This window comes from Salvelinus namaycush, chromosome 17 (assembly GCF_016432855.1).
Source record: "Salvelinus namaycush isolate Seneca chromosome 17, SaNama_1.0, whole genome shotgun sequence".
NCBI lineage: Eukaryota > Metazoa > Chordata > Actinopteri > Salmoniformes > Salmonidae > Salvelinus > Salvelinus namaycush.
The window spans coordinates 2,396,332-2,412,095 of record NC_052323.1 but is presented as its reverse complement, the minus strand read 5'-3'; the positions used below and the strand labels follow the sequence as shown (position 1 = coordinate 2,412,095).

At 41.8% G+C, this 15,764-nt stretch overlaps 2 protein-coding genes and 1 long non-coding RNA gene across 6 annotated transcripts; 2 read left to right on the top strand and 1 right to left on the bottom strand.

Annotated features, from left to right (window-relative positions):
* The first annotated feature begins 602 nt into the window (after positions 1 to 602).
* LOC120062218 (NF-kappa-B-repressing factor-like) lies at positions 603 to 5,507 on the top strand. 3 transcript variants are annotated; one of them, XM_039012023.1, is made up of 3 exons: positions 603 to 756; positions 2,246 to 2,370; positions 2,571 to 5,507. In XM_039012023.1, the coding sequence occupies exons 2-3, from the start codon at positions 2,280 to 2,282 to the stop codon at positions 4,829 to 4,831; spliced, it is 2,352 nt and encodes a 783-aa protein (XP_038867951.1). In that variant the 5' UTR covers positions 603 to 756; positions 2,246 to 2,279; the 3' UTR covers positions 4,832 to 5,507. The 3 variants fall into 3 exon arrangements, with proteins under 3 accessions (XP_038867951.1, XP_038867952.1, XP_038867950.1); XM_039012024.1 differs by having other exon boundaries at positions 604 to 715; XM_039012022.1 differs by lacking the exon at positions 603 to 756 and adding an exon at positions 1,948 to 2,160.
* An 856-nt stretch (positions 5,508 to 6,363) lies between these two features.
* On the bottom strand, positions 6,364 to 10,457 carry LOC120062219 (ubiquitin-conjugating enzyme E2 A). 2 transcript variants are annotated; one of them, XM_039012025.1, is made up of 7 exons: positions 10,383 to 10,424; positions 9,973 to 10,016; positions 9,617 to 9,697; positions 9,344 to 9,369; positions 8,030 to 8,119; positions 7,784 to 7,872; positions 6,364 to 7,591 (listed from the first exon to the last, which is right to left on the bottom strand). In XM_039012025.1, the coding sequence occupies exons 2-7, from the start codon at positions 10,014 to 10,016 to the stop codon at positions 7,463 to 7,465; spliced, it is 459 nt and encodes a 152-aa protein (XP_038867953.1). In that variant the 5' UTR covers positions 10,383 to 10,424; the 3' UTR covers positions 6,364 to 7,462. The 2 variants fall into 2 exon arrangements, with proteins under 2 accessions (XP_038867953.1, XP_038867954.1); XM_039012026.1 differs by lacking the exon at positions 9,973 to 10,016 and having other exon boundaries at positions 10,383 to 10,457.
* A 3,363-nt stretch (positions 10,458 to 13,820) lies between these two features.
* LOC120062217 lies at positions 13,821 to 15,465 on the top strand. Its single transcript, XR_005478387.1, has 2 exons — positions 13,821 to 13,940; positions 14,498 to 15,465. It is a non-coding gene; the product is annotated as an uncharacterized LOC120062217 (long non-coding RNA).
* The last annotated feature ends 299 nt before the right edge of the window (positions 15,466 to 15,764 follow it).

Genomic DNA, 15,764 nt, shown 5'->3' with positions numbered 1-15,764 from the left:
AAATAAAGAAAAACACTTGAATGAATAGGTGTTCTAAAACTTGTGACGGTAGTGTATATATAAATACCTAAAGAACATTACGTAAGATAATAAAGTCGACCACCTCCAATATTTTTAGTTCCTCTGCTACATAAGATAATACAGTCGACCACCTCCAATATATTTAGTTCCTCTGCCTGTCTGCTACATGTCGACCACCTGCAATATATTTAGTTCCTCTGCCTGTCTGCTACATGTCGACCACCTGCAATATATTTAGTTCCTCTACCTGTCTGCTACATGTCGACCACCTCCAATATATTTAGTTCCTCTGCCTGTCTGCTACATGTCGACCACCTGCAATATATTTAGCTCTTCTGCCTGTCTGCTACCAGCTCCGTGGTTGCATGCGGAAACTGACGCCACGATTTCAGAGGGACAAAAAAATGAGGGTTATTATGGGAGGTTGATGCGAGTAGCTACTGTAAATTCACTTTGAGGGAAATTCTGCAGTTGCTCTACACATTTCTGAATGCCACATAACGACCAGTCTCAATATAGCTAATATAGCATTCGAGTCTAATCAGCTAGCTCGCTGACAGCGATGACCCCCCCACCCCCCCGGATGTTATGGTGATGACTGAAGCCTTTGCCGAAGCTGTTAGTTAGCTACGGACATTCAATACGCATTGAACTTGCTAGCCAGCTAACTGTTATTGAAAAACTGACATCAAAGGTACAAACAAAGAGACGTTGGACTTGGAACTTCGCATAGAGGTCAGAGTAGCTCAAATATTAATTTGAGCTAAAATCAATTCGACAATCTGTCTCGTGCTTCATATCACATTTACGTGCAAGATGATGCATCAATCTTTTTTCAATGAGCTAACTAGCTACCGTTAGCCATTTTTGCTCGTTTACTGCGTCACTTGTTTCGCCAGATAACATGTGGTTTACTTTTAGTCAGATAATTGTCTACAGATTAAATCATAACTAAAATGAGCAAATCATGCTTGAATTATTTGAATTCAATGATAACGTAGTTAGCTAGGTAACGTTAGCTGTTGTGCTAGTTGTGTGCATGCTAAATCTTCATGCATCATGCATCTTCATTGATAGCTGAATTCTATTATAATATTTTTTATAATAAATCTTGTACATTCATGTTGTATATTTTTTTACCATACAAATGGAGAAAATTGCATTTGTTAATCTGACCCCTCAGTTTCATTGGGTTACGGTTTTGACCTGGCTGCCAGTTCCATTTCCAAGGCCTGAGTGCTGGTCTTGCAAACAAGCACAACAAACAATTGGGGAGGAAAACTATAGACATTTTGTTATTTGTTATACTTCGTAGACATTTATTTAAATAAATTGTGCACGAAATTGATTCATAATTAAACAGAAATGTTGCCAATGTTAGCATAAATAATTGCAGTTTCCACATTAATGGACGGTTTTGACTGAAGCATCAGTCAGCCTATTCTTATTGATCTATCACTGAGCCCCACAATTCTTAGCGATAGTGGCCATGCTGGCAGCTGGTAATAGTTTTTGCGCAGAGGAAGAGGCGAAGCGAGAGGCATAACTGGGCCCAAAACCTGTCTTCTCCAGCAGGGGGCGTTTTGTTTTTTTCTGCTCACCAAGCGAGGAACTTTTCTTTGGAGTTCAATGAGTGTCGAATGTGGTCAACAAAAAATGTAATGGTTTATTTGCTACATTAGGCTTATTTGATCGAATAGAAGTTTCGTAATGCATATATTGTTACGACTACTGATATAAGTAGGACAGGTGACATCCCGGTAACTTTGAAAGAAAATAAACACTATATGGGAGTTGTTCCTGTCGTTCACCCGCGTCTCTGCCCTCTCATTGGCTAGAATGGTCCCACCTGATCTTGCCTCCAACCGACTGCCTTCCATTTTTTAAGACATTTATTATCGTTTTTAGAGCGGCCACTTGAGTATCTGGTCAATATAATGGATAATCTGTGACTGCAGTCTGTGAACTGAGTTTGTTAGCTATCACTAGTTATGTTGGTGCCATCTTCCAACAACAAAGCCTATCCTGTCAACTGGATAATGAAATGGGCATCTACCTTGCCTACAGATTTGTTTTTAGTCCTCAATTTGATGTGGGAAGTATAACAACACAAGTTCTCTCCCGAATAGAGTATTTCCGGTAATAAAGTGTCAGTATGTTACTGTGCTAGCATGGAAATACACATTTAGCTTGTTTACCTAATACAGCTCTGTTTTCTTTTAAGGTATGGACCTGATCTGAGGAGAGAGGTGCTGGATATGGCTGAAGGGATTGACATTGGCGAAATGCACTCCTTCGACCTAGTTCCAAGTGCTGAAGCAAAAAAGAGACCCAATTCATCAGATGGCAGTGAGTGATTTTGGTTCTTCAGATTAAACTCCTTGCCACATCTTAACTAATTTTGGATGTTGTTGAAGTATTTTGCTTATCTACTGGAAGGTGGCAAATAACTTAACTCAACATAATGTATACTATATCCTTTTTTTATTGTTATATTATTGTGATATACTTGTCATTGATTGATTCTCTGATTTGTTCTTTAATGTTAGGAGAAGAGCCAATGAGGAAGATGCCGGTGTCCAAATTTTGTTCCAGACCGCTGTTTGAGCCTGTGCACTTTGTTAGTGGTGGCAGCAGTGGCGGGTCTGGTAATGATGAGAAGGAGAATGACAAGCAGCGCCGGAGGAGTGAGGTGAACAGTTTGAGACAGCGGGACTCTGACCGTCCCTTTTATGGCAACAACCGAGCTCAGGGCTCCTCTGCAGCTAGACCAGCATTTGACAGAGTTTCATCATACGGTTCTTCTTCTGACTCTTGGAGGGACAGAGATGGACAAAGTGATAGAGAGAGAGATCGAGACATACCCCCAGTTAGCACAAGTGGTTTAGGTTATGGGAGCCGAGGATCCACTTCAAATTATATGACTAAAGTGCAGCAGGACTACTCAGACAGATATGAAGCCCATAGCACTAGGCAGCCGGACTCATACTCTCAGGCCCCTAGGTTTGATGGATATGGAGGAGGCAGTCGGTCAGGGTGCTGGGGGGATTCAGGACGCCAAGGCCTTGGCTTCGGGCATCAGGACAGAGGGAATCAGGACAGACCATCTAGCAGGCCATTCAGCAGAGTCTACAGTAGCCCAGGGAGGAGTAGCCCCTCCTCGGTTTCAGGGTCTTCTTCACAACCCATCCCCATATCTCAAGCCGTACTGGATGAAAAGCAGAGGCTGATCAATAGTGTGGCATCTGCCATAGCTGTCACTTTAAGAGACCCCGCGTTTATGTGTGGCGCTGAATCTCCAAACTACAATTTCATGCTAAGCCGTAGCATCCAGGCCTGTAAGACCAACCCAGAGTACATCTATGTCAACCTCAAAGATATCCCTCCAGCAGACCTACCCAAGAACAGGAAAGTACCAACTGATGGCTATGCCTGTGAGCTGAGATGCCAGTGTGTTTACCTTGCTACTGGATACTCTGGAAGCAAAAACGGTGCAAGGGACCGTGCTTCTGAGCAGGCTATTAAGCTTTTCTTTAAACAGGTGGAGGTCCGTGTAGTGCAGCGCAAATTCAAACACTCCTTGGTCAATGATATTGTGGTCTGCCAGATTAACTGCCCTACCCCTGCTTTTCTACCAGCACTGCGTAATCCAGAGGATAAACCGACGCCTAGCTCCAAGGGGCAATACGAGCCTGACAAACGCAAGCACTGGACAGATTTTGTTATTGTTGACAACGCTCATGATGCCATCTGCATTCTTAACAACTCTGCCGCCTTCAACCGCATGAAGATTGACTACAAGTTCGATGTGGTTCCCAACAGCAGTGCATGGCAATGTAGCGTGTACCTGCAGGACGAGCTGGTGGCACAGGCCAAGGGAAGTAAGAAGACTTCTAAACATACAGCAGCTGAAGAGGCAGTGAGGAAACTGCGCATGAACCAGGCAGCCCGGCAGCAACAACAACCACAGCAGTTCTCCCGAGGGAACAATCCCTCTGACCCATCGGGTGGCCGTTTCGGTCACCAGGGTGGTAGGAAGAAACACTTGAGTGAGCTGGTCATCCTAGAGAACTCGGACAATGCCATCTGCATCATTAATGACACTGCCCAGTTCAACAAGGTAGCTGCCGATTATAAGTTCACAGTGCTACCAGATCACCGCTGGAGGTGTGAGGTATACCTGGAGGGTCAGTATGTAGCGTCAGGCATCGGACCCAAGAAAACGGTGAAGCACATTGCAGCAGAGGAAGCCCTGGCCACACTCAGGCAGACACAGGCTGTGGTTAAATCTAACCTCAGGAAGGACGGTAATGCTGACGCCCTCTCTCGCCACCAGATTCTGACGCGCTCTGGTGAGGAGGCCTCGAGACAGGAGATCAAGGAGGATAACATTGGGAATCAGCTACTCCGCAAGATGGGCTGGAAGGGTGGCGGATTGGGCCGGGAAGGGGAGGGCATCTCTGAACCCATAAAGGTTAAAGAGCAGTTCTCCAGAGAAGGACTGGGTATGGACATGGACAAGTCTGGGAATCAGCTCACCAAACGGAACATCGAGGACATCATCCGTAACTATGCCAGTTCAGACCGCCAGGACGACCTGCGCTTCTCCACTGAACTCAACAATGATGAACGCAAGCAGATCCACCAGATATCCCAGAAGTATGGCCTGCGGAGTAAGTCATATGGCCAGGGCAGGCTGCGCTTCCTCATCGTCAGTCGCAAAGTGCACAAAGACCAGCTCATTGGCCAGCTCCTGCAGGAAGGGCAGGTGGGACGCTACGAGCTGGTGAAACCTCAGGCCTCACACTGACTGGATGTAGTATAGCTCCAACAAACTACCGATGACCGATACTTCAGAACAAAAACAGGTGTGCCTGATCTGGGCAAAGGTTGTACTTTTATTGGGGATGTTTCAATCTTCTAGACTGGTCTTTTGGGGGAAATACTTCAGTGTTTTCTGCATTCCATTTCCTACAATTGCATATTTTCTGGCATTGTTTTGACGCTTCTTGTCATTCTACAATTTGGTCTTCTGTCAGCTTCACATTTGCACAATATTCTAGTGATTTGTGCAGTAACAGTTGATTAGAGTTATGTATCTTGACAAAAAGGTTCAAAACATTTTAGGAAACGTTTTTCATGGCTACAGAAATAGCCTAAACCAGCAGAATGCCCACCATTTTACCTACACGTTTCATTAGTAAAAATGTATATGGCATCACATCAAGTGACATCTGTAACTATATGCTGACATTGACACATCCCTGACATAATACTGTCTATGTTATTTTCCCCCCTTGGATAGTTAGATAATTGAAAAATAAAAGCTTCGTCCAAGACTTGTAATATGATTTTTGTCACATGGTAAAAGCGCAGGCTGTGATCCCTTTGAAATGTCAAATGTATACGTCTTAAGTGAATAGTTAACTTGTCTGCTTGTTTTCACAGCTGTAACAACGATCAATAAATTAAGTCTTATAATTGTCTACTGTCTGGACTTCAATACTTGTGAGTTGACTGATGTGATTTTACAAATATATTTATCAAAATGCATTGGAACATTTATTTTTATATTAACACTCCTATGAACAATTACTATATTCCAGTTCTGTTCAATTTTGCAGGTCTGTAAGTTTGTAGCAATATTGTAAAGGTTTTACCTCCACCACTAGTGGTTAGAGCGTTGGACTAGTAGAAGGTTGCAAGATTGAATCCCCGAGCAGATAGCTCACAGATACACTAAATGACCAAAAGTATGTGGACACCTCGTCGAACATCTCATTCTAAAATCACGGCATTAATTTGGATTTGGTCCACCTGTTTCTGTATGGGTTAGGGTTAACCCTAAACCTCTTTCTGTATGGACCTGGCTTTGTGCACGGGGGCATTGTCATGCTGAAACAGGAAAGGGCCTTCCCCAAACTGTTGCCACAAAGTTGGAAGCACAGAATCATCTAGAATGTCATTGTATGCTGTAGTGTTAATATTTCCCTTCACTGGAAGTAAGGGTCCTAGCCCGAACCATGAAAAACTGCCCCAGACCATTGTTCCTCCTCCACCAAACTTTACAGTTGGCACTATGCATTGGGGCAGGTAGCATTCTCCTGGCATCTGCCAAACCCAGATTTGTCTGCCAGTCTGCAAAGCGTGATTCAGATAAACAACTCATCAAGCTTTGATTATTTGAATCAGCTGTGTATTGCTAGGGCAAAAAACTCAAATGTGCACCCAGGGGGAGCCCCAAAACCAAATTTGGGAAACCCTGGTCCAGTCTACATGAGATTATTATGGACGAGATCGAGAATATTTTTGTCAAATGGCAGTCAAGCATCGATCATCATGTCACCAGAATAAGACCCTCGATATTTATTGGAAAGCAGCATTAAGCTCATCACATGCACTTTCACCCCCCTGTGAAGTTAATCAGAACTTATTTCAACTGCAGCCTAATAAACTGCATAAACCGAGTTGTAGTGGGAAGATCACACACACCATATCACCACGACTCCAAATGTACTTTGATATTATGGTTATATCAATATTTACGCATAAAGGCATTGCCACTGCCATTTCCCACATAATTCATTTTACCGACACAAAAAGATCCCGTGTCAAACGAACAAATTATCTGGCATTTATAAAATTACACCGAAACATCCTTTTTCTATCACAGCTGTCGTGATTTTTATATACACACACACATATATACACACACACGACATTACTTAACTTGCATAAAACTGTGCATGGAAACATAGTTACTTCGTTTTTTTGTTGTTGCAACATACAGTTACAGGACTTTTGAAAGTGCACCAAGTACGTCCCTTTCTGAAACACTTGATTCCTGATGTATATCATTCATTGATGAAAGCGCCATTTGGCACAAAGCCCCAACAAGAACACGGTTTGTGCATGAAAAAAAGGATAGGATATTGAGATTGACATTGGTTGGGAATAGAAGTCCATGACAGGTGTTCATCAAATTGTTTCTTAGTTAATATCATCCTAAAGCTTCAAAAAGGCAAATGGGCGAGAGAAGCTAGAAACAAAACATTCAAAGAATAGAAAATAAGAAAAAAATGTTGATCCACACAGCAAATCACACTGTAGAGGACTTAAAACCACTAAAATGACAATATACAAAAGTAACTCCAAATGAACATACCCTTTTGCCTCAAGATAAAAATATGGGGGTAAATTACATTGTAAGTAACCCAGATATAACAACGTACATTTACTTTAATGAAGATGTGCTCGTCCAGGAGGAGCATTCTGCATGAAGTGATACAACAACATACAAACCTCACTACAGACACACATAATGCGGAGAAAGATTCAAACCATGATGTGCATTTCATTTCCTTTATGAGATATTTGTCTTCTGTGTTTTCGTTTTGACTTGAGGCTGGATATTGTTCATTCTTTGTGAATGGTGAGGGGGTCAACAATCACGCCAACTCTGTTCCACGATGGCAGACACTCTCTTCTCATACTCCCGCTTGTTCTCCTGGTACAGCTGAGCTGCCTGGCTGTTGGCTGGGCTGTTCGGATTCGGCTCATCCAGTAAAGACTAGGACAATGCAATAAGACACTTTTCAATAACAACAGTATTCCTTTTTTAAAGAAATTGTTCCTAACATTGAATCAGACAACACCAATATTTGAGGACTAATTAAAGTACATCAAAAGATCTTTACGATGCAAGAATCCAGCGATTTATGAGTATTTCCCGCTGAAATCCTTTGGAGAATGTTGAGTTTACCTGTATTGAAGTTAGGATTGAAGAAACATCATATGTCGGACTCCAGCGGTTCTGAAGAATGTCCAAGCATATACTACCATCTGCATAGACTGCACAATACAAAACATACATTTACTCTTCATAACAATGACTGGTGGATTGACTTGTTGACAAAGATTCAGCTGTTCCATTATAAAAGGATCCTGTAAGCAATAAGCATGTTTATAAAATGCCGTTCCCACCTCCTATCCAGAAAAGAAAACGTACCGTTTGGATGAAACATTTTGGAGACAAAACGCACTGTTGGAGGCTTGTTAGGGTATTCCTCTGTGAATTCTATTGTGAGTTTGAAAGTTCCTGAAATGAGAGAATTTATAAAGTGGGCACATCACACAAGGTTAACTGGTTAGCTTGACAATGACAACAATGGAGTTGGTATTGGCAAGAGTACAAACAGATATGGGACCAAGCTAAAAAAAATTGTCTTAAATTCAAAGTTGTTCTTGCTGCCAAATGTTTTGAGCAACCAAATAGCATAAGCATACTGTATTTGGCCAATACATTTTTGCAGCTATTCCAATACCAGAGAACATTATCTAGTATACAGAGAAAATATACTAATGTACATAACTGCAACTCAAAAACAGACATTCACTAGAACAGAGGATTACTGGTGGCTGGTGGGCCTGATTAGCCCTTGATCACACATAAGTCATTAGAAGAAGGGGTGTTCTGTAGGGGGCAGTCTTGTTAAGATCCCTGACGCTCGATCAGAACATTAACATGCATCGCGGTTTTGGAAGCATAAGGACCCTACACACCTCGATATGGGTTAGGGTTAGTGTTCCCACACAGAAATATCTACATGTTACAGCGCTTGTTTACGGAAAACAAATGGCAGACAAGAGACGACCACCTGTGCTAATTAGCAATCTAGCATGCGCCGAACACCTGTGTGTAAGTGTAACTCGGAAAGTTTTGTCAGATGGAGGCACACATAGCTGTATGGATCTGTGCTAAACTGCTAAGTGTAGCTTTTTTCAATTTTAAGCATTCTTTCTCGCTGATGAAAGACAAGGGCCATATGTTTCGAAAGCCGTATTACAATAAATGATTACTGACTTTTCTAAACGTTAAAACAGTGTAGGGAATCTAGTTCACGAGGCAGTCGTGGGCAAAGCTAATGGCTGAGAACTGTAGTGAGATGGCAGAATGCCACCTAGAGTTTGAGAGCTAGGGTCTGATAAGGCATATTCACTGACGGACATGTCATAAACAGATACAATCCCCTGGGTTTGACCCAAAAACCCATTCACAGGCGTCATTCACTTGCTGGCAGGCAGTAATCTCAGCTCAACCATGCAACAGGTGAAAGAAGCTCATTCAGCTGGATTGCTGTACTTTCCGATAAGACACCACCTGGTCTAAAATGTACTGTTCCAACTAGCAGGTCCCTCCCAATTAATTAGCCATTATCATGGTACTGATCACTTCTATTTGAGTTATCAAACATATACACCATAATGTAGCAACTACAGAAAGTCAACACACAGCTAGCTAAAAGTTAGCCAAATCACTTACCATCTTCAAAAGGGGTTCCCTCTGGGCTGGGGGAAGAGAGAAAACAATTTCAATACAGCTAATCACCTGTGTCAACTAGCTTGATAACTTTAAATGCTTGGGCTAAGAGCTGTACTATAAGTTAATTGCTTGAAAATTAACAGAAAGTTCATAGCTAATAATACTCTACTTTGGATACACATTGATGTGCGGGTACCGGCGTTTCTGTACTACACAACTCTACTTATTCTAGCTAGTTAACTACTAACTTACTTTTAAAGTCCAGTCGCTTACCCAAAAATAACGGCATTCCACACCATGATATTGTTTTCAGAAGGGGCTCCACTAACTCCAGCAGGAGGGTCCTCTTGAAGCCTGAGAAATACGTTTATTTTCGATGGTTAGCATTAGTTAGCAGTTAGCTAGCTAATTAAATAGGCTAACGTTAAAGCTAACTGGCACGGCTAGCTAACGCTCGCTATAACTTGAAACGATCAACGTTAAACTGTAATCTTTATGTTAACAATCCAAGTATTAGCTAGTAACTTAAGTTATCCAGTAGCAGATAAGATAAAAGTTAACATTTAGCCAGGTAGTTGTGAAGTGAGCTAGCTAGCTTAACAGATTCACCTAGCCCTAACTAACGTTACCGTTTAAAGTCTCTCATTAAACGTCGTCTTGCTGGAGTTGACATCTTATTCAGTTGAAAAAAAAAAAGGTGTGGATACGGTTAGAAGTTACACGTTTTAAAACAAACGAATTTCACAGTAATTATTATATTTCCAAAGATAGGGTTCCGCAATCTTTAGCTAGCTAGCCAACTATGTTTGTTTCTCGCTAGGAGTGCGTTAGTAGGGCATGATCTGGGCTAGGCACTAAGCCGCGAAAGGGGGGTGAATACGAGGGCATAGTGAGTGTTGCCTGTCTTCGATTAGTTTAAATTAATCTGTAATTAAAATATACAAATAACGTATATTATTCAGTGAATATTCAACATAAAAAAATATTTGTACAACAAACTTCCAAATTTCAATGGTCAAGTATGTTTGAATGTAGCTACCTTCACTTTCACGTTTGTTCTTCCCCTGTAACAATTACGTCAGGTTTAGCATGGGGTTGTTACCACAGCCACAAAGTCAAAATTGTCTATATCGTAAAATTTCATGAAAACAAAAATTTGATTTTTGGTCTTAATTTAAGGTTATGTTCAGGGATACGGTTAAAATTGTGGTTAAGGGTAGGTTTGAAACAGTGGTATTCAAACATTTTCAGCGGGGACCCCATTTGTTCAGACTGAAATTCTGTGGACACCACCCCAAATCTAATGACACAACCTTAAAATAGGTGCATTTGGATTTTTAAATCAACAAATAACCGTCAATAAATAATTGCATTTTCATCTCTTATCAAAATTCTGCAGTCTACGCTTAATTTTTTGTTCCTAAAAATAAATACAATAATTCTTATTATTATTTTGGCAAAATATTGGTGACCCAACTGCAGGTCCTCCGTGACCCCCGAATACCACTGGTTTAAAATCAGATTTAAGAAGAGAAATTGTAAATAGTCGGGTTAAACCATAATTATGACTTTGTGGCTGTGATAACTAGTGACGACCTTAGCATGGGTGTGCAAGGTAAATTCTAGAATGTGCGTAACAGTTATTGTAAACTGTAAATCAATCTGGGTGCAGTCACGTTAATTTAGCCTACTCTAAAAAGCAGTTGGTGATAATCATTGGTGATCCACCAATGGGTATTATTATGTGAACTGAGTGACAGGTTATGGCCAAGATGCTGTGCCAGAGATGCTAGCAGCAGTTTATATAACCTTCAAGCTCAGGGATGGGCAACTTTGATGGGGGTGGGGGCCACCAAAAATCTGAATTCATCATGGAGGGCTGCAGTGGCTTGTGTTGGGCCAGTAACCGAAAGGTCGCTCGTTCGAATCCCCGGTCAGACTTGCTAAAAAAAAAATACCAGACTTGTGGAGGTCTATATTTTTTTTTCTGAGGTCTTGGCTGACTTCTTTTGATTTTCCCATGATGTCAAACAAAGAGACACTGAGTTTGAAGGTAGGCCTTGAAATACACCCACAGGTACACCTCCAATTGACTCAAATGATGGATGTCAATTAGCCTATCAGAAGCTTCTAAAGCCATGACATAATTTTCTGGAATTTTCCAAGCTGTTTAAAGGCACAGTCAACTTAGTGTATGTAAACTTCTGACCCACTGCAATTGTGATACAGTGAATTCTAAGTTAAATAATCTGTCTGTAAACAATTGTTGGAAAAATGACTTGTGTCATACACAAAGTAGATGTCCTAACCGACTTGCCAAAACTAGTTTGTTAACAAGAAATTTGCGGAGTGGTTGAAAAACGCGTTTTAATGACTCTAACCTAAGTGTATGTGAACTTCCGTGTATGTAAACTTCCGACTTCAACTGTATGTCGAAAGAGGTTACAGAAGACGAAAATGCAAAAAGTGTCCCACTTTTTCAGAATTCACCCTACTATAGTTCTGTTTGGTGCCATTGCACTCTGGAATACATGTAATTTAAACAGGATGACAGTACTACAAGAACCAGAGCCCTGCCTAACCTAAATACAGGGGGTCCGTAATGTAAACTGGATCTCTTTTCTCCATTGGAAAGCCTATAAGACTATCCCACTTTAGCTACTCCATGCTGTCTATGGTTGGTGAAGAAGGACAACCAAAAAAATGACTAAATTACAACATTTAGACATAATAATGGCAACTTTGTTGTTTATTTTGATGCGCAAGTACATATTATGCACAGTTATATCACAATTTGGCCCTGTGCATTATTTAAGACAGTTTTACAATCTTAACATCAAAACAGAAAAAAAGCTATGTCACTGATCTTACCATGTTCTTCATGGCGGAGAGCTTCCTGTTTGAAGCTTGTATTACCCCCTCTATGATGTCACACCAATGAAGTGATGTGAAATTCATAATATGGTTTCACTGCAAGGGCTTAGAAACAATAGTTTTGATTGTCACTTGTCAGACCAAGAAATAAACACGTCAGGATTAAGCTGTCCCAGTTTAAATGATGTCCCACTTTTTCTGAATTCACCTTGATTGAATTGTTGACAATACACTATATGATGCAACATAAATCTGATGAAGTGCATATCATGCCTTGGGGTCAATTATGCCTTGGGGTCAATTAATCCTCTGAGTTGAGGACCTGGTGTGCGTCCGGTTTGGTCAGCATGTCCGGTTTGGTCAGCATGTTAGCAAACAAACAGTGAATTTACACAAGCTACTGGGGAATCGACACCTGTCTACGTTTTCTTTCTCCTCTACTCCAGGAGCTGGGCGCCACTCTGGGCGGGTGGAAGTGTCGCCGCCGTGTCTGCTTTCCACAGCCAACTGGCTGGTGCTCGGCAGAGATCCCTCCCCGAATGTGTCTCCCTCTTCCCTGGAGAATGGAGTCAGTAAGCTGCTTCTGGATGACTTGGTGGATGTTCCTGTTCTTGATCCTATCAACCAGCCATAAAGATACGTCACTCAATGTTGAAGTCGAAAGCAGCGGCATCTGGCAATGGGGGCCTCCTTGGCGATGGGAAGCCCGGACCAGACACAGACTTCAAACAGCTTTGCCGCCTTGGATCCAGAGGTTCCGGCGCCTTCATCCCTGGGGGCTTCCGCTTCAAGATCGGATCTGGAGGTACCTGTTCCTTCATCCTCTGTTCTCTCTGTTCGGTGGCTTCTAACTCAGTTTCAGATTTTCAGAGCTCCCCCATCATCGGACTGTGAGGGTGTCTGAGACTCCGGCCCTCCATCAGCCACAATGGATTCTACAGCCTCACAGCCTATCGATCCTCGGGGGGTCTGCGAGGCCACTCGAGGCGAAAGAGCGTCCGCACCTCCTCAGCTTTTGCACCAGCTGTCGTCATTGGCAGCTCTATGGTGAGAATTATCTTGGTTCCTGGGGCAGAAACCCCCAGCGATCCTGGAGCACAAGCACAGGACATTTTAAGGCTGCTTCCTACCATTCTACGACAGATGCCTGGGGCTGACGCTGCTTTTAATAAATAAAAGCAACATAATACAAAACAAGAAACACGAACAAAGCACAGACATGAAACAGAAACAATAACGCCTGGGGAAGGAACCAAAGAGAATGCCATATATAGGGAAGGTGATCAGGGAAGTGATGGAGTCCAGATGAGTCTGATGATGCGCAGGTGCGCGTAACAATGGTGACAGGTGTGCGCCATAATGAGCAGCCTGGTGACCTAGAGGCCGGAGAGGGAGCACACGTGACAAAAGCGGCCAATTATTTCAGGCCCGGTACCATCATTGGTCCGCGGCTTTGAGAGATTCAGCAGGCTACTGGAATTACACATCTGGCTAAAAGATTACTGTAGCTCTGTTGGCATAACTTTTATAGATAACTTTGCTCTACAGGAATGACGGAGTTCATCCAAATCATCTTGGCACATGGACTCAACGCATTTCAAGGCTGCGTTGAGACAATGACTTATCAATGACCCAAGCCCTGCTCAGATAATCCCTACCATTGTGTCGCTGAGTTGTCGTAGAGCTGCAGCAAATGTACATTGGAAGCATTGGAAGTCATAATGTAAGTAACCTAATTGATGTTCCTCTAAGTCCCCTGAATGTCTCTGTCGATCCTATAGCTATTGTATCATGTGTCTATGAACCAGAGTTATACTGTTAGCACTGAGGCTGTGTGCCCTAGTAGGAAGTTAGCTGTGTGCAGCTCACCCTGCACTATCAGCTCAAACATAAATATCACTGTCATTTCTACTTCTGATAAGCCACTCAGTAAAACAATCAAAATAATCAACCATCCCAGAAAAGTGATATATATTAACATATGTAGCCTAAGAAACAAGGTTCATGAAATTAGTAACAGATGACATTCATATACTGACTATCTCTGAAACTCACTTAGATAATACCTTTGATGATATAGTGGTAGCAATACATGGTTATAACATCTACAGAAAAGAAAGAAATGCCAACGAGGGTACATTACATAACACACTATCAATTCTTAACTAATATCATTACCTATATTAAAACATGTCAGAAACCAAACTATAAGTCAGTGTTTTGACATGATGAAGATATTGTGAGTAATCATATTGAACTATTCTGTTTTTTCATTTTCAGGAGAGCTGATTGGTGTGGACTAACTGCTCAGGCAGACTGGGAAGGCCATGCAGAACATGAACCCTGACTCAGAGGAGACTGATTTTGAGGACTATGCAATGGACCCCCCACAGATTGTATGCTTCTGGATGACTTCATCACCACCACCACCACTGTTGACTTCACTGCTGACATTCCCACCCGGGCTGCTCCCTCTACAGTCCAACCTGCTTCCTTCAGTGCCAAGTCCGCTGCCACAAGTATCTGACCTGCTTCACCCACAGCTCAGTCTGCTGCCAGCCAACTCCACCCATGCAAAAAACTTGATTGGTTTGATAAGTAGCAACTCATCACTAGTTTCCATATAGACTGTGCTGTACTCCAGCCCTTTTGATCTTCTTTCTAAAATGTAAGGTCTCTATTCAATCAGATACAGAGTTAACCCGCGGTTGCTCTTGTGTGTCACAATCCACTCCCTTCCTACCCCGTTAGAAGTTCAAATCAGTGATAGAAAGTGTAGGCTATTTGGATGGGGGGGATTTAAAGCCTATCAGTCGAATCAAGAGTAGGGTCTATAGCCTACAATAGAACATCACACAGTGTTTGAATGTGTAACACGGCTGCAGGAACTTCTAACATGGCTGCATGGGTTTTGTCGAATAGAAAGTTTGGTCGTTTTGTGACATCCAATGGCAGCGTAGGCGAATAAGGTAACACAAGGAGCTGCTTGTGGATTTGACAGCTCGAACACAGTTCCACCTCCGATACCGCCAAAGCAATCACTACGTGTGTGTCGACCAACATTAATCTGATTGAATCGAGCCCTAGAACTTTCAGGTGGAGATTTTCCTCTGTTTGCATGGATGTTGTCATATGTTTGGATTCTGCTGTGTTATTCACTCAGAATCAGTCAGTTGCCATACCCACTCATTAGCTTGTGTGTGTAACGTTTTACATTTGTCATTAATAAACATGTGTCTATATTTCGACCAGTTCTTAGAATGACTTTTGATTGTAGGTAAATCATTATTCACTTCTAAATACAAAAATGTTTTGCTTTCAGAGGAATGTATAATAATAAAAATTACATCAAGAAATATGCACAATATCCACAAAAAAACAGAACTGATAATTTAAGATAATAATTGCATAAACAAGGGAGTATAGTACAGTAATAAACCAACCTCAGTGGAACAACACTTCTATATGTTATGATTATGCTACCATAAAATGTTCCAATTAACTCAGGTGATCTTAAATTCACCAATGTGAAAAATAACACTTTTAG